Source organism: Musa acuminata, unplaced genomic scaffold (genome assembly GCF_036884655.1).
Source record: "Musa acuminata AAA Group cultivar baxijiao unplaced genomic scaffold, Cavendish_Baxijiao_AAA HiC_scaffold_1071, whole genome shotgun sequence".
Classification (NCBI taxonomy): domain Eukaryota; kingdom Viridiplantae; phylum Streptophyta; class Magnoliopsida; order Zingiberales; family Musaceae; genus Musa; species Musa acuminata.
Genome location: NW_027021285.1, coordinates 54863 through 75835, shown reverse-complemented (window position 1 = coordinate 75835; position 20973 = coordinate 54863). Strand labels below are relative to the sequence as shown.

General features: G+C 37.3%; 2 protein-coding genes across 6 annotated transcripts; one reads left to right on the top strand and one right to left on the bottom strand.

The window, feature by feature from the left end:
• Positions 1-808: 808 nt before the first annotated feature.
• On the bottom strand, positions 809-3802 carry LOC135666064 (uncharacterized). The gene is made up of 3 exons (XM_065177576.1): positions 3482-3802; positions 2786-2942; positions 809-991 (listed from the first exon to the last, which is right to left on the bottom strand). The coding sequence occupies exons 1-3, from the start codon at positions 3625-3627 to the stop codon at positions 824-826; spliced, it is 471 nt and encodes a 156-aa protein (XP_065033648.1). The 5' UTR covers positions 3628-3802; the 3' UTR covers positions 809-823.
• A 375-nt stretch (positions 3803-4177) lies between these two features.
• Positions 4178-20358, top strand: LOC135666063 (DNA repair protein recA homolog 3, mitochondrial-like). 5 transcript variants are annotated; one of them, XM_065177573.1, is made up of 9 exons: positions 4178-4362; positions 6834-6891; positions 8163-8198; positions 8274-8380; positions 12135-12222; positions 12394-12566; positions 13766-13912; positions 18067-18201; positions 19214-20358. In XM_065177573.1, the coding sequence occupies exons 1-9, from the start codon at positions 4309-4311 to the stop codon at positions 19619-19621; spliced, it is 1206 nt and encodes a 401-aa protein (XP_065033645.1). In that variant the 5' UTR covers positions 4178-4308; the 3' UTR covers positions 19622-20358. The 5 variants fall into 5 exon arrangements, with proteins under 5 accessions (XP_065033645.1, XP_065033643.1, XP_065033647.1 ...); XM_065177571.1 differs by having other exon boundaries at positions 8163-8380; XM_065177575.1 differs by lacking the exon at positions 6834-6891 and having other exon boundaries at positions 4181-4362.
• The last annotated feature ends 615 nt before the right edge of the window (positions 20359-20973 follow it).

The following is a 20973-nucleotide window of genomic DNA, read 5'->3' as shown; positions in this document are numbered from 1 at the left end:
AATTGCTCTATGCATGTTGTATTGTATTCTCTCTTTTTTTCAATATTTTGCATATTAAGGTGTCTATATTCTGTCCTACTAGTTTTTTGTATCAGTATCTTGCATCCTAAGCCAAGGGCAAGCATCAAAGTTGCAAATGAAACATCAGGCTAAAATAGACCTGCCATTTCCTGTTCACTGATTTAAAATCTATCCTAACGCATCGCCAACAAAGATGTGGCTTTGTTTGTAGCAAACTCTCTTGGATGATAGTGCTACTAAGAAGAATAAAGAGAACCAATTTAAATTTTCCAGTAATCACAGCCTCAACAAGCAACAATGCAGATCAACATATTTATACCATCAAAGCAACAAAAGAATACAGTTGCTGGTTAGATGAATGGTATCAGGTTTTAAATTTTTTCGGCAACAAAAGGCTGATTTTCTATCTATATAATCAATGATCTATTTAAGGGTTCAATTTGGGGTACCCAGCATGCGGATTATGTTAAGTTGCCAGGAGCCTAATTCATGTTTTCAAGCTTGATTAAGATAGTAGTACAAATCCAATAAAATCTAAAACTGCGACATAAAACATCTTGGGCAAAAATTTATGGAAAAACCAACATGCAAGCACCTAACTTGCACTTAGATTAAGATGAAAGTGTATTGGCTCATATTATTATTGTAAACTTGGACAGAACATCAGCAATATTGGTGTCCAATACAATTCTTAAAACTTTTCTTATTTTAGGTAGGATGTAATTATGCCATTCACAACTCCACATCAAAACACCAGTTCACAAAGCCAGCATGCACCAGCGCACTAACAGATGCTTATAGTCTAGCTCAAAGTTAGTGAGACTCTGGCCACTTTTTGTATCATGTTGGCCCTAACATTACTATGATCGCAAGGGATACTGAAAAGGAAACTTTTGAAAGCCATGATGTTATTACATACCTCTGCCTGCTTTCCAGCATGCAGTCGAACACCAAAAGCATCATACATTACCTGCCAGTGAGTGGTGCACCCAAAATGTCATTACTGAGTGAAATCACTGGACCATGTTGGCCATGTGAGAATGGCAAATAAATTTGTGCTTCTCAAAAGAAATGGTCATAAGACAGCAAACTTGCCCAATTTCTATAATTTTCTAGAAATGGTTATGAACTAAGTCAAACATGGCCAAATGACATTAGAAATTAGGATATGTTCGATAAGAAGATACCTGAATACTTCCATTCTTAAGGCGTAAAAGCAGTAATGGTGCACTATCACCCTCCTTTTTTATTGTTCACCTCAATTTATACAAGAGGCTGCTTTGGAACTTAAAGTAATAAAACACAACTTATTCTTAAATGGAGTTAAAGTTAGATGGCAAACATAATCATACATATTATATATAACCACAAATTAAATAATAGAAATTAAATATGATGAAACTAACATAAAACCAGAAAACTCATGTCAGATGTGGTATGATTATGGAGAAATGAACTCCCAACAAACCTAACATTGAATTTGTGTTGCACTAGAATAATCTGTGGGTACTTTAATATCGGAGCCCTTTGACCAAAGGATGACTAACATGGTTGCATTTTCTGATCATGCTCAGATACCAGTATTAAGCATAACAAGAGGAACAAGGATTTTCAAATTGAACAACAGTTGTAGCAGGAAAGCTTATAACCTAATATTAATAGAAGGCCCTACGAGAAGTTTTCCTTGGACATTGAAGGATGGATATGTAGGTCCTACGATACAAATAAATCAAAACAATGGTGACTATATGCGAAGTTGCAAATAGTTTTAGATTTATAGTCTTATCCATATGTGGTTTCAATAAAACAACTTTCTAGGAAATCATATTGAAAGAGAAAGATGGTGAAGAAGAAATAATAAGGAAATATACTTATGGTTTTAACTTTTAAGACACCCTTATAGAATAGACTACATGCCGAAACTTCTTAATATAATATTCCTTTGAAGTTTGAATATCCATTATTCAGATATTTCTTATTTAACATTTTGTAATTTATATGTCCTCTTTATGGCCATACTTAGAAGGTTCAGATCACTACTTACTGTATCTGATTGTCAATGCCAAATCATGAGAAATGTCAAAATGCAAGGTCATTGATACCAATATATAAATCTTAACAGTTAAGGGAAGGTTAATAGAAGTTTATCATTTTATGGTATAACCGATCCACATGTGATGTGTGAATAATGAAAGTTGTGTACCATAGTCAATAGCTAGGTATGGATAGGGAGGTATGGAATACAAGGTAAGAAATTTAGCATATTTTGACCAATTCAAGGTAAAAAAAGGATTGCTTCCTTGGCAAAACCGGGATAAAGTTAAGCCACAAGTTCCAGATTCAAGACAAATTCATGAGGAAATTTTATCTCTTTAAGATCAACTCCGGCATCAAGAAATTGGTTAAAATATTAAAACCTTATCCTTTCACTACTTTTTATTTAGCATTGGCATCTAAAAGCAAAGGGTCGAAGTTTCTCATAGACATCCTACATAATTCCACAATCAACTAAATATAATGTCACATGGAATTGCATAGTGACCAAAGATTAAGAAACAAATATGTGGTTTGAGATACATGACAAATGTGAACTTTGGCAATTCACATGTGGATACCATAATAGAAAATCTTATACAATTAAAATACGTAAAGTTTTATATAAATTCACATGTGGCTCATTTGTGTAATCATCCCATCAAAGCATCAACATGTAGTGATTATAGTTACAATATTTATGAAAAAAGAAAAACTAAGTGGGACTTACCACAGATGCAAACATCGTTGCTGTAGCAAAAGCAGAACTACCCAAGCCATCTTGAATTCCAATAGCTACTGCTAGTGCTGTCACTGTTGCTGAATGGGATGATGGCATCCCACCAGATCCAATAAGCTGCTTGGCATCCCAGCGTCTTTCCTTATACCTGTGAATCTAATAATGATTATCCATACAAATGACTTTTATTTCGAGCATCGATGCTTAGAAGAACCATCATACAAATTGTTCATACAGAGCCGCCAAAGATGAATTTAAAAACTACAATCATGGAATGAAATTCTTGTTTGGTGCTATTATTGAAACCCAGTAGACCAGTGGTATTATTTCGGTGTAATTCATGTACTCGATCAGTCTTGTTCTGTTTCTCTTCCTCCGTTAAATTTTTGCTTTGATGAATCAATCATTGAGCAATCATACAAAAGCAACAATTACCATCAGGGAACGCCTAAAGGTCCTCTCTTTGATCTATATAACATAATATCTAAGCAGTACAGATACACGGCTAGAAAATTGCGGCATCGAACTCCTCAGCCAAACCAAGCCCGGTCAAGAACTAAGCTTTCTAGAACGAAGCATGCCCGAAGTCCAGATCAAGATAATAGAAGCCAGAAAAAGGCACTGAAGAGTCCAAAGATCTCAATTCTCGAAGGATCTCAATGAGAGCAAACGTAGCAGGTCACATACCAGGTGGTGAAGACCTTGATGGATTGGGCGATGGCGAAGGCGAGGATGGCCGAGATCAGCGGGTAGTTGTGCAAGACGGGGAAGTAAGGGCTCGATAACGACGGCGATAAAGACGAAGAGCTCTCTAATCCGTTCATCCCTCTCATGGTCGAAGGATCAAAGCAACGCTCGTCTCATTCATCACTATATATACACTTATTTATGCAGATCGAAGACTGAAATGGGAGAGAAGCAAGATGAATATGCTTGCTTGGATCCGATTGGAGGCTCGAATATGCCGCCGACGGCAGGAAATTGTTCCTTTCAAGCTTCGACATGGGGAGAGAGACTTTTACCTACACGGCACCTATCTACCCATTCTCTGACATTGCTATCCGCTCCAGTGGGGCCCAACTATAAGACAAAACCTGATCCGAGTCACAAGACAGGTACGTCGCGTTGGGTAGAAGCGTATCCTTCTTGAGGAGAGGATCATTGTTTCGAACACTGCTACTCGAAGCTACTCACGCAACTACGTACGCGTAATTTGACATTCCACATGGGGCCCAAACGTAAGACACATCCAACTCGAGTTACAAGACAGGTAGTATAATGGGTACGTCAGCAGTTTTAATTGTTACGTATATATACATAGTGGCAAACATGTTATTTTCTTGCGTTTTATGAATATACACGTAAAACCAGAACTTAGTGTCGTGGCAACGACTGGTATTGTCTGAATCCGTCCGACGTATGTCCGACCACCGCCGGATGTGATCTCGCCCACCAATACCAACCGAAGAGAAAAGGAGTCGGGAGTCGCTTACTGCACTCCGACTCTCTCCTCTATGGCGAGATTTCTCCGAATCGCTTCCCCAAAGCGATGTCTCTTCTCAACGGAGGTTCTTCACTTCTCGCTCCCTCTTCGTTCTAATGTTTGCATCAGACTATGAACATATATGTTCCTTCTTTTGGATTTCTCTGTTCTGTTGCATTTGTGTGCAAGGAGTGGTTTTTGGTAGCATAACAAAGCTGATGGGTAGTAGGAATACGGTAATTCTGCATAATCTAGTCAGTGACTTGCCGATGTTGAGGACTATTCTGCTCATCTTGTTGGAAAGAGAGAGAAACGAATTATCAAGAACGAATTTGATTCTAAGGGGTCCAGGTTTTGAGAAATGGATTGGCCTTCTTTTTCTTTTCCTTTTGAAAATTGTTTAATTTGAAGAAGTCGTGAGTTGTTTTGCTTGTTCATGGTTGATGAATAAGTCGATCATCTGGTGGATCATCATGACCTTTTGGTATCCATAGTAATTTCAAGGGTTAGTGATAATTAAAAGAAGGAAAGGTGTTCTGAGAAGGGGAAACGAGGATTTCTTGATGGTTCTTCTCTAGGAATCAGAGTGGGCTTGCAAGAGATGAGGAACAGGGGATTTTAGGGTTCTGTAACTCGAGAGAGTTTCAAAGTGCTCTTTCAGAGAAGGTATGTGTGGAGACGAGAAACATGGGGTATAACTCAAGAGAGTTCAATATGGCTCTTTCAGAAGGGGAAAAGAATTCCATGTTCTTGAAGGATGTGATAAAGTGACCTTGTGCTTCACACCTGCTTACACATAATCTGGAATGGGTTTGTGTATAATTATCGAAGAACTATTTGAATTGGAGAAATCTGCTCAGTCTCTGTCCATAGTTTTGTGACGTGTCAGGTATAAAGTAGAGGCGGCTTCACAGTTTTGGATAATTGATAGAGTTATCAGGTAAATTTGTAAAATCTAAAGGTCAATTGTTCACGACTTAGGACAAGACTATACTTTATTTTTGGTACTTGGGAATTTTTGGATCTTTTGAGAGTCTCTTTGTGTACTTTGTATGTTATATCAAGATATGCAATTTCGAATAATATCGTTCGGTACGGGCGGTACGTATCAGTCCGTCAGCTGACCGGTACACGGACCGTCCATTACCGGACGAAACGATATATATATATATATATATATATATATATATATATATATATATATATATATATATATATATGAGGCGACGTTGCCCCGTATGGGAGAAGGAAAAGGCGACATCGCCTTTTATAAAAAATATATATATATAAATATATATAATCTCTTTATATATAAATATATATTTATTAATTTATATATATATATATATAAACGAGGCGACGTCATCGAATTATATATATATACCGCTCGGTATACAATATCGTACCGTTCCCAACGAACGTCAAAACTCCGTACGGTATGATATTGCATACCTTGTGTTATATTGTAGGCATTTTAACTATTCTACCTTTGCTGGTGCTTGTGATCGCCACTCTTGAACATTTGGAGCATTTGGGAGTCTCTTTGAGTAATACTTATTGTGTTCTTCATTCTTACCTGGTTATAATGTTATACTATTGGTGTTGTAACTCTTTTATCTTTGCTAGTGCTCTCGGTTATCTCTTTTAGAAGTTAAGCTTCCCTTTTCCCTAAGAAAGGATGCATGAAATTCTGTGAGATATCTTTATTGAGGTTTAGACTTTTAGATGTCTTCCATGCCAGGACTCGACCAAATAGACTCATTGTCCGCTTAAAACAATATTTCAAAATTTTAACACGTGGTTAAAAAATATTAAGCTTGAACTAGTAGTAATCAGCCCATCTAACGATCCTACTTTGTTTGGTGAACTATCCATGGAGTTGTCTACATTTTGTTAAAACTTGCTTTTTCCATTGTGTATTGTTGGACAAGTTACACCTTTTGTTTACTGGGACAGATTGATCTTGGTTTTTTTAATTAAAATAGTACATGTATGAGTAAAGGTCCTTTTAATTCCTTGTATGGTTCCTTTGGCTCATTACTTGAACTTTTCATAAATGGCTATGTTGGTTTTAGCAACCATCATAAGTCTATGACAGTCCATATTAGTGCCACGGTTAAAAGAAACTGATTTTTGCTAGATTAAGTTTGACACTTTTGATACTGGTGTTGGTTGTCTGATATGGGTGCTTATATATGTCTGCGTATTTCTGATAATATAAATGAACTATGTAATTTGCACAAAACTTTTCTTCAGTGGCCACACGAACTTTGCCAATAACCAACTGGGCATTGCATTTTAATATTTATATTTTAGAATACTAGACAGATCAAAAGGCTTGTAGAGAATATTCCATGGATGAATATGGGACTTACCTCAAACCTATAAATGACTTTCTTGTTGTATGTGTAAAACATTCCTTTCATTTCACAAAAGTTAAATTAGGTATAAATCTTCAAATTCTTATGTGCTTTAAGCATGGCTTCTATCATTTGGTATATTGTTTAAACTTTAAATTTCCTTTTTTACTGTGTACCATTTTCTTGCTCCTGACAGGTCTATAAACAAGGAGTGTTGGGCACTCTGTTTCAGTTATGCAATTTCTCTTCTAAAGGTGCTGAAACATTTTTTTTCTATACCCTTATTTGAAAATGCATGCGTAATTTTTCAATATAACAATAGACCTAATTTGATTTTGTTTTGGTGAATCCCTTTAGCTAAATTAATTTCATGTTGGGCAAAAGGTGTGTCGCTATATGGTCAAACTTTCAACTTCATATTTTTGCAGGTTGTGTCGCAAGAACATTCACCTCTGATACATTTTCTTATACTGGATTCCGTATTTGGTTTTTTGTGCTTATTAATCCCTAGGTCCTTCTCTGAAGATTGAGAACTTGCGAAGAATTTTGTGGCTGTATATGTGTGCACTTATGTCTTTTGTGATCATTAAATTATTTTTTGTTCCTTTTTCTGCACTTGAGAAGCCAGCTTCTGTTGAAGTGCATAGCAGACAGCAGTTTTGAAGCTTCAACCTCAGGCTGATACTTACTTTAGGTGAACAATGATTTCTGTAAGAGATCAATATCACCTGACACTACTTAGCATTGGGATACTTATCCATTAACTTGAGTTGGCAAGTTAGCTGTTTTTTGCTGTTGGAGACTGTTTTCTCTATCCCTCCCAACTTTTAATGGTTGTCATGTCTTCTAAAGCTGTTCCAGCACCTTTAATGTTGCGATTTTTGTCTATATGATGATGAAGCTGCTTCCACCAGCTGTCAGTATCTATCATTTGATTGAGCTTCTTGTTAGAGTATGATGGTGAATGGACACATATTCATGCATTCAATGCCTTCATTCTTGTATGTCTTTCTCTTTCTCACTCTCTTTTTTCTTTTTTGGGAACTATGAAGATCACAGAAACTAAATTACTGCAGGGGTGCGTTAGAGGATTGGTAAAACAGAAAGTTTCACTGACCAGACTTTAGTCTAATGGTTTCATCCTCACCCTCTAGAAGTGGTTCCTTATTCAATTGTTGGGAGATGTTTTTCTACTATTTATATACTTCTATGATGGTGTTTCATTGACAAGCCAATAGTAAACCATGAATATAGTAATTTTGCAGCAAATAAAAATTTGGAGCTTTAAGTTTGTTTCTGTTGTAAGGCTAGATTCATCACTTATTAAATCTGCATGCTTATTGTCAAACAACTAGCTGTTGTATTCTTCTTTGGCAAATATCATCTGTACTCCAAGAATGGTATTAATGTGATATTTTTGACCTCCTTATCCTATCGTTTCTTAGTTGGTGTCTAATTTGTTTTTAAAATTGGCTATTCAACTTTTGGATGATACGAACCGAGCTTGCAACTCTTTCTTTCCTAGGAGGAGGAAAATCAAAGTCAAATGGAAGTGGTTCGGGTGAGGATAATATTTCTAAGAAAGACCTGGCTCTACAACAAGCCTTGGATCAAATAACCGCTCAATTTGGTACAGGGGCAATCATGTGGCTTGGTCGTTCGCATGCTCCTAGAGAAGTTCCTGTAGTCTCAACAGGCTCTTTTGCACTGGATATAGCATTGGGCATTGGTGGGCTTCCAAAGGTCATTAAGAATTAAGATTTAGTTCTGGAATGATTTTTAAGATGTTCTTGATTGAATTTTTTCTCATGTTCTCAAGTAGAACCTCTTAATGAGGTCATTTATCATGGATTTTTCTGATTCCAAATGTCTTTTTCTGCAATAGATTGACAGAAAAAATGTGCACTGCAACATTTTTTATTGTTCTAGTTTATTGAATATAGTACCAGATAATCTAAAAAATGTGGCCTCTATTTGCAAGTATTGTCTAAATGTGACTTGCATGTTTAGGTTAGATTATTGCTTTTGAGTTTTGGAATTTCTGAATAACTAGCAAGAAGCTGAGAACCAAATTTCCCTTTTCCGTTCATGCTCTGGATATTAGTTCAATAATGATGCAGATCTGTCATGTAATAGCCTAGTAGACATAAAGGTGCCCCGCGTTTGTTTCTTTTTTTTTTTTTTTGCAGCTTTAGTGCCATCAGGACACTTACATGATACTGAGGTCTGAAGTGAAATACGGAAGGTCCTAACTTGGATTAAGGAAATTTTACAGTAGAAACAGACTAAAATTTGATTATAAAAAGGATAAAAAACAAGGATGATGTAAGGGCTGTGCCAACTGAGCATCATAACTTAAAAAATAGTTCAACCACCTTGTTTTCACAGCTGAGACATAATTCAAACCGAGTTAGGTTTTTAGACTTCTTGGGCTCGGACTTATTGACACTTAGAAAGGATTAAATATGATACAAGTAGCTTACTTTTCCTTTAGATGTACCAGATTACTGGTCTGTGGATAGTCCAACTGATATTGGATTGAAAGTAGCCTAGCTATCTGGACGTGCACACTTATTATATGTACTATATCTTTACATGTATATGCACAATAATTAGGATTTGATTTCCATCAGAATCTAAATTATGATATATGCCGTTATGTGTACATTTACATTGGGGAAAAAAGAGTTGAGATTCATTGGTACATAGATCATCCTAGAACTCTTTTATTGTCCGAGGACACATTGTATGCCCCACTTCTTGCATTAGGTATGTGTTACATTTGTGAAGAGTTTCTTCTCCTCGGTTTACCTATAATTTCGCCAAAAGCCCTCGAAAAGTTTCATATCATAAATTTGCATCAAAAGTTGGATTACTTTTATGAATTTCCTTTTAGATAAAGATGTTCTGGTTTCATTAAAAATTATCCATGTTAAATTAGTATTATAATTGTAAATTACCCTTCACTACCTTAATGTCTTGTGCATGCTAGTTTACTTGTATCCTAATATACCTAAGGAAATAGTGTAAGAATTTGTTGTTTCAATCGACTAGCCATGTCATAATTTATTAATACCATTTTGTCATTTATGCACCAGTTATGCATAGCGTGTTATGTCTTATGCATTCCATGATCTTTCATAACAGATTATAGGAGTAGAAGTCTTTTGATTCTGTTGAAAATACTGTGTTTGAATTTCTTAATGCTATACTAGGGTTTATTTACTTGTGTCCTGATATAGCTATCGCATACCATGCTAGAATATAACTAGTACTGGAATACTTTATTTTAGTGATGCATACTGTTTTATATTCAATGCATACCATGCCATGTTATAACAAATCATAGAATGTTGGTGGTGGACATGCCATTAGAGATGAAGGTGATGAGAAGGGTAGTGGTGTTAGCAAAAGGAGAATGCAGAGGATGCACGGTGGTGATTGCTTGTGAGGAGGAGAAGGTGGTTGGGGCCTCGCCATGTGAGGCATAGGTATTAACGATAATACTAGTGTCACGAAGGTGGTGACAAGAGTGATATTGCCAATGATGAGAAGAACGTGGAGTATGTGATGGTGATGGTCATTGTGAGGAGAAGATTGTGGCGATGATGGTGGCAGTGGCAGCAACACCCTGAGAAGCATAAGTGGTGATGTTATTGAGGAGAATGATGGCATGGTGGTTGTTGTATGCGACGAGGCCGTGATGGTGGCAGCAGTGGCAGCAACAATAAGTGCTAATGTGTGGATGAGGATGGTTGCACCAACAGAAGGTGGTGGTGGAGTCTCTGATGATGATAGGTGCTAATTTGTTGATGGGAATGATGAGGAGTTGTTTTTGCCTTTTTGGCTGTGTCCATGTGCTAGGGGAGGAAGAAAACCTCAAGATTAGGAGGTGGAAAGGAGAAAGAAAAGAGGTAATTTCATAGATGAGGGCTCTTTTCAAATCCTCCACTTGCTGCAAACTAGTTCGTGGTTCTGGAAAACATTAGTGGTCTGCTACCAAACAAAGAATTGCTATCTTAGGGTTTTAGAAGATCTAGGCCAGATTTTTGCAATTTTCCAGAAGGTGCTTGTTTGTGGCATTATGGAAAGCTATGGGCTTGTTCGTGCAAATTGCTTAATTAGAAAGTTTCTATCTAAAGTAACTTGAACTCTACTGGAGACATATGCAGGCTTGATAAGACTCAAAAGTCTATTTATATCACCACCCCTCTCTGCAAAAAGAGGACTCAACATACATTTGTCTGAAATTACAAACCACCTCACACTTAAAAAGATTAATGTAATGATACAGTAAATGCAATTTGATGTTTATTCTAGATTTTACATAACATTCAAGAATCTTTAAGCATGCTATATATCAAGGTCTGTCGTACCGAAGCGTACCGCCTGTACTGGGCGGTATGTACCGGTCCGACAGATTACTGGTACGTGGACCGTCCGGTACCGCTACAGTGCTACAGTGTTATACTATAGTGCTGCTACAGTATAAAAATAAAAAAAATATTCGGTACGCCCTGATGTACCACCCGGTACACCGGTACCATACCGTACCCAGCCCGAGTCGAAATGCCGGTACGGTACGGTACAGCGAACCTTGCTATATATACACCATGGTTTCAGCACTGACCAATATTTATCGATCTGAACAAAGAGCACTATTGGATCATATAGATTGTTACCAATTAATATTTATTTTTTAAAACCGTTCACTATACTGGTATTATATCAGTTTGGTATATTACTCAAACAAATATTAGATCGAGATTTAAATATTTGCTATATATAACTTTATTGATGTTTAGCGTATGTCGCTGTTTGGATATATCAAGATAAAAGATGGCCAAAATTGGGATGTGTGAAGGATTATCTTTGAATAAATAGGTAATGGGTACAAATGTGAAATGATGCCTTCTTGTGTCTAGACATAATTTATTGTCTCATGCCGTTCCATTTTTCTTAGTCCTAAGACACAGCATAGCGGATCTTTTGAAATGTTCTTTGAGTTTGTTTGCTTGATTTTCATGTCAGATTGTTCTTGGGGCTAGACTTAACTGAGATTATCATGCTGTTCCATTTTCTTACTGCTAACCTTTTTGAAGAAAATGTTTCCTGGGTTCTTCCCTCTTTGTTGTGTCATCTTTGTTGGATTTTCTAAAACTTGTTCTTGTGGTAGGACTTGAAACCCCAAAACCATACAACAATACAAATGTAGTTTCACTCGGTGACATTAGCTAGGACTTGTCGGTCATGGTTCTGTTATTGAATCACATTTTAATAATCTTCTTATTGCTTGATTGTTTGTTTCCTTTCGATTATCTTGTTTGTGCATACAGATGTTTATGATGGATGCCGAGTGTTCCAATTTTCAAATAGTACAATAAATATCATATTGTTATTTAACTTATTTTAGCTGGTCCCTCATTCTGGAGGGGTCAACTCCCACCCTGTATCTTAGATCACCCATCAGTTTATTTATCTTATTACACATTAACAGGGACGTGTTGTGGAAATTTATGGCTCAGAGGCTTCTGGGAAAACAACTCTTGCTCTGCATGTGATTGCTGAGTCACAAAAGAATGGAGGTAACTTCGGCTACCATGTCATGCTTTGATCTCTTAGTGTACTTGTTTAACAATTTAAAGGTGAAAACAAATCAAAATCCCTTGACCTTTCCCTACTTGCAGGTCATTAGATCTTTAAGTTATTTATATTTCAGTATTTTTTTATAGTACTTCTCTGTTTCTCTTCCACAGGTTACTGTGCTTTTGTAGATGCTGAGCATGCTCTGGATCCATCATTGGCAGAGTCCATAGGTGTTAAAACTGAAAACCTACTCCTCTCACAGCCAGATTGTGGTGAGCAGGCACTTAATCTTGTGGACACTCTGATCCGAAGTGGTGCTGTTGATGTTGTGGTTGTGGACAGTGTAGGTAGAGGGATTTATAACTTCTGTTTACCACTTAGGCTTTCATTCTTCTTCCTTCTGTAGTATGGTTCTTATGTATAGTTTTCAAATTTTAGTACCTGGTTCTGCCCTACTTTGCAATATGCACGATTTCTGTTTGCTTAATTTGATTCTAAAATTTACTTACATCTGATGTAAAATGATTTTGCATTCCAGTCAGGTTAAAGTCTCACAGTAGTCAAAAATAATGAGTTTGGGAACAAATCAAGAAAGCAGGATCATGAGAACTCTCTTCTATTGCATGAACTTTAGATGAAAGTAAGAAGCTTTATTTGGATAGTAAAGGAGTAATTTGGATACCCCTACAAATTTATTTAGGTGTTAAGACCAAAATCAATGACATGAACATGCATCTGAATAAGAAAAATTCAGTTAAACATGACACAATGGTGATCAAAATGTTTCAAATGTGGTGCAACCTTTGATTGTTAGTGGGTGAGAATGCTTAAGTTATTAAGCTTCATGAGTTTAAGCAAGTTCTTTTTGTTGTTTATCATCATTGAAATGCAGAAATAAGGTGTCATGAATACCTTGCATTTGATAGCAGAAAAGTGGATGAATTGGAATTTTTTTGTAGGTATACTCATCTTAAGGCCATCAAATAACTTTTAGACATATCCCACTTGATGTTTGGCAGAATGGAAAGCTTCAGGTTAGGAGCATCACCCGAGTTTAATGATGTCACATGAGGGTAAGATGCTGACATTGTACATATGCTAGTGTATTATTATTAAACTATAAGATGATATTCACACATTCCCTACTGATGAATATGTCCATGATTCATTGTGGCATGTTGGTTTTAGCAGTGATGACAACCTTAGCCCTAGATCAAGTGAGCTGGGTGGTGATCTTTGGGTGGAACATGGTGAAGGTGGCATTTCATGTAGTTAGCTATCACTATCAGTAATATTAGGAAATTAGTTCTTTTTTATTGTAGCATTTCTGATAAGGTACTTCTTGAAATTTGCTGTTGCACTGTTTTCCTGTAGGTATTACTCTTTAATATATAAAGTCATGAACATCTATCATTGTGACATTTTCTGAGTGATGCTTAGCCATCGCATGTAGTGTTTTTGTTGAATATTATTTTCTTTTGCTAACTTGATCAGATTGATCAACATTTTCTTGTTTCTTCCACCTTTTCATTTGAATTTCAGGTGGCAGCTCTTGTGCCTAAAAGTGAGCTAGATGGTGATATGGGAGATGTGCATATGGCCCTTCAAGCAAGACTGATGAGCCAAGCTCTTCGAAAGTTGAGCCATTCTCTATCTCTCTCCCAGACAATCTTGCTATTTGTAAATCAGGTAAATCTAAAATGAGTTTTGAGCATGTTTTTTGGATGATATGGTGGAATTTTCTTTCTGGGACTGTCATAGTGTCTATCTGGAAGTAAATTGAAGTGATGTATTTCTCTTCCTGTTTAGATCTGTTCTGTTGAACTCTTCTAAACAGGACTAAGGTGCAACATACACTTGACTGCTCAATTGTCTCATAACACAAAGCTCACCTACTGCAATGCTCAATGGTCATGTCCATAACGCACAAAAATCAACCTGTGGAGTCTAAGATTGGAAGGTATTGTTTATCTATTGCCATTGTGGGGGAAAGGTTAAGGAATAGTCCCACATGGCTAAGAGGTTTAAGAGTTGGGCCATATGTAGTAACCTTGACAATCTAGATCTTTGGGTTGTAATGGTTCGGGCGGACTTATTACCAAATAATTTATTTGGTTCGAGTGAACCAATTAGATCTAAAAGTCAACGGTTGCGGAGTTCGATTGAGACCTATCCATGCGTCAGCCCCAATGCAGAAACTCTTTCTCATTTCGTTTATGGGACTAATTACATATTACCCCTAAAACATCTAGGTGGTGGATGCAGAGCGACGACAGAGCACCCTGCGGCTCCGTCACAAAGTGGCATTTGCGGCATGGAGTCATCGGTGCCAGTCTCGAAAGTATCAAGACCTTGCAGTTGGCTCCCCTACCCACTCTCCAGAACCCTCGACGAGGGCAATAATGGAGCGATACGCTTCAACGAAGAGGAGGTTGTAAAGAGTTGCAGTCGTGTGCTGGGCAATGATGGGGGAGAGGAGGCGAGCGGCGGCGTTCTGCTAGGCCTTGCCCGTGGACGAGTGGTGGTAGTGGTTGTTGAGGAGGTGGGCAGTAAGGAGGCGCACGGTGTTAGTGTCGGTGTCAGCGAGGGGAACACACATCTTTGGGTCCTGCTTTGATAGGCGGCAGATCTCCGTGATGGCTTTGGCAACGGACTTTGATTCCGTGGTGACAGAGCGCCATTGCAGATGCAGAGTGATGAAAGACTCGGCAACTGCGTTGGCATCGACGTCAGCAGTGCCACCATCCGCCATCACCAACTAGAACGTTAAAATTATATTTTTTGCCTTTATTTTCGTGTTTTCGTTGGTAAACTGACGTCGTTAGAATAAATGGACCTAGTTGTTTCACTTCCATAACTATAGGGATGTCAATGTAACTATTTAAAGCGTAGGGACCAGGATGTTAAAGGTAGCTAGTTGCATGGGGTAACCTGTAATTAGCCCTCGTTTCTGCACGGCTGCGGAGTTCCTCCCATCACCGAACGACTGCAGCAACGGCAATGACAGCGTCTTCCTTCGACAGCAGTGACATCTTCCTCCAGCAGCGACGCTAGCGACAACGTCTTCCTCTGGCAGCGGCTTCTCCCCCCTCCCGGTATATCTCTCCTCCCTTTGGCAGCGGCTTCTCCTCCTCCCTCCTACCTTCTTCCTCGTTCACCACAGCCCTCCTACGTTCACTGCAGTCTCTTCCCTCTTCCTTCTTCCCCTCCCTCTTCCCGGTTTATCACTGCCTTCTTCCCCTTTCACTGCTGCCTTCTTCCCCCTTCACTGCAGCCCTCCTATAGCCTCTTCCTTCTTCCCCATTCATCACTGCCTTCTTCCCCATTCACCGCAGCCATCCTACAGCCTCGTCCCTCTTCCCCGTTCACTGCTGCCTTCTTCCCCATTCACCGCTGCCACTTCCTTGCTGTTTGTCAATTTAAACTTAGAATAGCTGCCTGCCTGCTGTAGTGAATCATTTGTAAAATGTTGATTATTATTGCTATTACTGTAGTGATTAGTGCTACTTTTTAGTGTTTTGGATTGTTGTTGCAGCCAAAACTTTTTAACTTCGTACCATACCGGTGTACCGAGCTTTGCTCGGTATGGTACGGTACAGGGTATCAAGCGGTACGCCTAAAAAAGGGTATAAAACCCTTTGAGTTCGACATCCTCAATAGAAATGAGCGACGACGAAGGTGGTTTACAAAGGCGGCTCTGGGTCGAGTTCCATCGTCCAACGATGTCGCTATGAGAGGAGTTATGATGAGATTAGAAGCAGAGGAGTCAAGGTCAGAGGGAGGCAGCTTCTTCTTCCGCAAGGGTTTCTTCAAGTGGCCATGGTTCTTGATGACAAGGTCGGCGAGGGAGGTCAGGACCAGAAGCGGAGTCGTCAAAGTCGGAAGGAGGCAGCTTCTTCTTCCGCGAGGGCTTCTTCAATCGGTCGCGGTTCTTGACAATGTGGTCAGCAAGGGAGATTGGGACCAGAAGCGGAGGAGTCAAGGTTGGAGGGAGGCAGCTTCTTCTTCCGCGAGGGCTTCTTCAAGTGGCTGCGATTCTTGACGACGAGGTTGGCGAGGGAGGTCGGGACCAAAAGCAGAGGAGTCAAGGTCGGAGGGAGGCAACTTCTTCTTCCGCGAGGGCTTTATTTCTCTCGTTATCACTTGATATCAACCGATACAGGTCGGTAACGTCGAAATTTCGATCGTTACCCCCGATACAGTCCTGTATCGCCCGATACAGAGCCAAAAGCCTGATACCGCCTAGTAGCGGGCGGTCCACGTACCGGTTTGCTGGCGGACCGGTACGTACCGCTCATATCAGGCGATACAGAACGTTATTAAAATCCTTGGTTGCAACTTTAGATGGTGACAAGATTGAAGATGATGAACTGGATTTTAATGATCTTTGATGTTAATCTTATTTTATTTTATCATTTTGATATTGAATATGGACAATATAGTTTGGTACTTTAAATGAATGGAAGTTTGATGTGTTTTAGTATTTTATTTTTTCATTTTCGCTACTAAAACAATTTTTTATTTAGTTTATTTTTTATTAATCATGATATATAATTTTTAAATTATAATATTTGAGAGCGTCTCGTTTCGCTTGAGTGAGCACCTAGTGCCTCGGGCATTTTTGGATTGTGGTGCCTTTGGATGCCTAGCGCTTTTAACTATGCTAGAATGAATAGAGTTTTACAACAGCAGGTACTGCACTTAGTGAAGTTAATAAATGCATCTGACCTAGATCATTCAACAACTCTCTAAAAAAAAGTTTGAGAAAAATGAGGTTCATGTATGGAGGGGAAGACAAGCCTCACTCATCAAATAGGAGAAAGAGGAGACGAGCATTCAGACAAGAAAGAGGAAAATGTTGTGAAAGGAAAATATGCTAAATTTGTCATAAGATAAGATAAAGTTTAGTCTCACATAGTTAAGAGTTTCAAGAGTTGGCTAGATAAATTGGAGTTGGAAGTGTCTCATATGTCATAAATTGTTTATATTCTAAAGTCTAAACAATATAAACATTTGAGTTTTATTGGTGTTTAATTATCATTTTGGTGCCTTGACTAATTTGGCTCACTATTCATTATTCGATTCTAACAGATATCGTATCTCCTTTTTCTAGGCAAACTAACCTTCCACTAAGACAACTTGCAAGTGTAATGAGGAGTCAGCAGAAGAAATGGCTTGAGAACTTGGTATATGTCAATAAGGCAGGGTTAGGAGGATGATGGCTATAAGGGAAATCTATAATTCCAAAGGATGATGAATGGAAAACAGCCTGCAAACTAATTTTATCCTGTTAATCAGAAACATTGTTCAGCTCATGTTGCGGATTGTTGATTCAAATCACATTAAAAGTGAACTACATTGTATTTGTTTGTTCATTTTTGAAGTGAATAAATTAACTAGCTTGATGAGACAAGGGAAATTCTTGAATTTCAAGATCACTGCCTATCCATTGAATGGTGGTCGGTAGAGTTTGACATGGAACCTGTTCTCAAAGGCTGCCTAGGAATTAAGTTTATGGGGTTCATTGTGCCAACTAACACACCCCTCCTAGCATTAGTGGATAGGGAAAGAATGTCTAGTCATCTTAAGCATATTGTACTAATGATGTATTTCTTAATTCTTACATTGGTCTTATGGCCTTGAATCCAAAATCCATTTGAACAAGAATATCAGATGTTGGACATTGTTCAACAACATTTTAGTAAAGTATAATTGGAGAAATACTTATTCCAAATTGTTATGTTCACTACTCTTTGAAAGCAAGAATTATTTTGTGCAATTTTTTTGAAGTTTCAACACTAAAGTTCAGTTGTGTTATGGAAGTTAAATTATTGTTTTTATAGGTGAGATCGAAGCTGAGCACATTTGGAGGATTCAAAGGACCAACTGAAGTTACTTGTGGTGGCAACGCCTTGAAGTTTTATGCATCTGTTCGATTAAATACTAAAATAGCAGGTCTCATTAAAAAAGGTGAAGAGGTAATTGACCTTTTTATTTTTCTTATGACTTGTGAATCAGGATGTTTCAGGTACATAAATTAGTTATTTTGTAGATATTGTTCGTGACTGTGGTTCACTGCATGATGTTACAGTGTGGTAAAATTAACCCTTAATATTTTAGCTCAAAAGTTTGGTTCAGATATATGATTCTCTTTTGGACCTTAAAATTAAACTTTATATGATTTTTTTATTGAATGCCTAGTGAATATGGTTGAAAATTTGGACCTTAAGTTTTAGATGGATGTTCGATAAAGAAGAACTTCACTTGTAAATACGTAAACTACATACTAGTTTTAAACATGGTATGACTTCTGATTTAGAAAATAATTTATCGGCACATCTTAGCTATATAGAGTTGGTTTTGAGTAATTCTTTCCATTACGATGTTTAAGGTACCCTTTAATGTGGCCCAAATTTGGCAGATGCATATTTCACTGTTGAACAGATTTTAGCTAGAAATTAAAATACATACCTCTGAATATGATACAATGGAACCTTTGAGCAGTAATAGAGTAAATCTAAAAGTGAAGGAAGTGAAAGCATGAGAGAAAAAGGATATGTGGAGGACTTTAAAATTTTCTTTTCTCTATGTGACAAATTTCCTTTTTTAAGCTTTGCAGAACATATATAGGATCCATAAGTTCCTGATGGGATGCCTTGTTTCTAGGGATATCTTTAATAATTGAGATATTTCTCATTTTGAGGAATAATTAACATAAAAGTTTATTCGAAATGTAAATGCATGCAAGTTTATGCTCCTGGATGTGGAAGTAAACATCACGACCACTTTAGTTTTTTAGTACTCACTCCTATTTTCTTGATTGATTATGATGTTATCTCTAGATTCTCTACAGTATTTCACTGGTGGGTTTTTAGGTGCTAAAATTATATTTTCTTACAGAGCTCCTTTGTAAAATTGGTTTGATGAAGTACTTGATGAAAAAAGTTGTGTTTTATCTTGCAATGAAAACATGTCTTGGTTATTTGGCAGGTTTTAGGTACCCAGATCATGGTAAAAATTGTGAAGAACAAGCATGCTCCTCCTTTCAAGGAAGTGCAGCTTGAACTTGAATTTGGCAAAGGGATAAGCCGTGACTCGGAGGTTATAGAGTTAGGCTGCAAGCATCAGTTCATTACAAAAACAGGGGTTGCATATTACTGCTTAAATGGTCAAAATTTCCATGGTAAAGATGCCTTAAAACGTTATTTTGCTGAAAATGAAGTTGTCCGGGAAGAGCTGATGATCAAGGTCAAAGAGAAACTGACACAGGCTGATACAAATAACAAAAGTTACAAAGATGAAATCTCAAGCAAAGATACACAGGAGGAAATAATTTCCATGCAGACAACTGATGAGGAAGTGGTTGCTGAGGTTGAGGCTCAGAGCATTAGTACATAAAGATGCACATGGCACATAAAAGCCTATGCCATTGGTCTATGCTAATCTAAATTCACCTGGTTCTGTTTAAGCTTTTGGTGAAATCCCAAGTAAAATTTCACAAGATTTTGTCTGGAAGGTTGGAATTCCTAGCAGCAAGTTCACATCTTGAATTCAAAAAGATCCTAAGTCGGTGTTTGTTCCTATTATCCAGCATCCAACAATCTTTCAAAAGTTACCTTGGAGATGATGAGAGCAAGGTCGTGTATGAAGTCACTGGAACACTACTCCTAATTGTATATATTATAGTGGCTACATCTTATTCCACAGTCTTGTGGTCTTTTATCCAGGTTTTGTCTTGTTAGTCTCAATGTTGAAGAAACAGCAGCAATGAAAACTGATAGATACACCACAGCCTGCTACAGAGCCAACTTCTTCATAATGGAGAATTGCAGATTACAGTCCTGTTTCACATCCTGATGCATTGACTTGGTCCTTAGTACCTTTTTGGTAGGCTTATGCCATACATAAATCTTTCGGTTTTTTTTTAATAAGTGATGAAGACGAAATTTGATCCGAAGATGCTATCGATAGTTAAAGCATTTACCAGCCATAAGTAAATATCGTCAGTCATTCGTCCGCGGATGTATCTCAATTGCTTTTTGTTTGTATTATTTTAGTAGATCAGATCTGTTGAAGAGTAGAACAAATGTAAGTTTCTACATAGTTGCTTGTAGTATCATTTCTATATTTTTACCTATCTGGCTTCCAGTGATGTCTTTATATAGAACATGAAGCTGTATATTGATGCTTATTTATTATATGGAGATTACAAAAGAATACAAACAAGTTGTATTTAAATATTATTTATTAAATATTTTATTGGTAATCATATATGGTAATAGAAAACTAACAATAGATGCAGAAATCATAGATTTTGTTCATATCACTGGGACAATTAATATAAAGGAAGATTAGCTATAAGAGGAAAGGTAATGAAAATAATACTAAGATATGATATATATATATATATATATATATATATATATATATATATATATATATATATATATATATATATATATATAGGGGTAAAGTTATTTTCTTAATTGTAATTATAAAAGGAATATTTAATTAGAAAAAGAGTGAGATGGGAGCATGAAAACCACTATTTCTCAATTATAGATATTTAAATAAATAAATAATTGACTTTTATAAGAGTAAGGGTAATTAAATCCTTTCGATATTACTGATAGTATGTATTGCTAAATTGTCAGGGCAAAGTGATATAAAAGAATCATAGATAGGGTATGTAATAGCAATCTCATAAACAACATATGAGTAATCTGTAATTTCCCCCCAAACACAATAAC

What these genes read in the sequence shown, in the direction of transcription:
- LOC135666064 (XM_065177576.1), bottom strand. Translation starts at nt 3,627, where the DNA reads ATGAGAGGGATGAACGGATTAGAGAGCTCTTCGTCTTTATCGCCGTCG. An exon ending in ATCAAGGTCTTCACCACCTG is followed by an intron (nt 2,943 to 3,481) that starts GTATGTGACCTG and finishes TTAGATTCACAG; the next exon opens with GTATAAGGAAAGACGCTGGG. An exon ending in CAACGATGTTTGCATCTGTG is followed by an intron (nt 992 to 2,785) that starts GTAAGTCCCACT and finishes ACTCACTGGCAG; the next exon opens with GTAATGTATGATGCTTTTGG.
- LOC135666063 (XM_065177571.1), top strand. Translation starts at nt 4,309, where the DNA reads ATGGCGAGATTTCTCCGAATCGCTTCCCCAAAGCGATGTCTCTTCTCA. An exon ending in ATGTTGTGGTTGTGGACAGT is followed by an intron (nt 12,567 to 13,765) that starts GTAGGTAGAGGG and finishes TTTGAATTTCAG; the next exon opens with GTGGCAGCTCTTGTGCCTAA. An exon ending in TCTTGCTATTTGTAAATCAG is followed by an intron (nt 13,913 to 18,066) that starts GTAAATCTAAAA and finishes TTGTTTTTATAG; the next exon opens with GTGAGATCGAAGCTGAGCAC.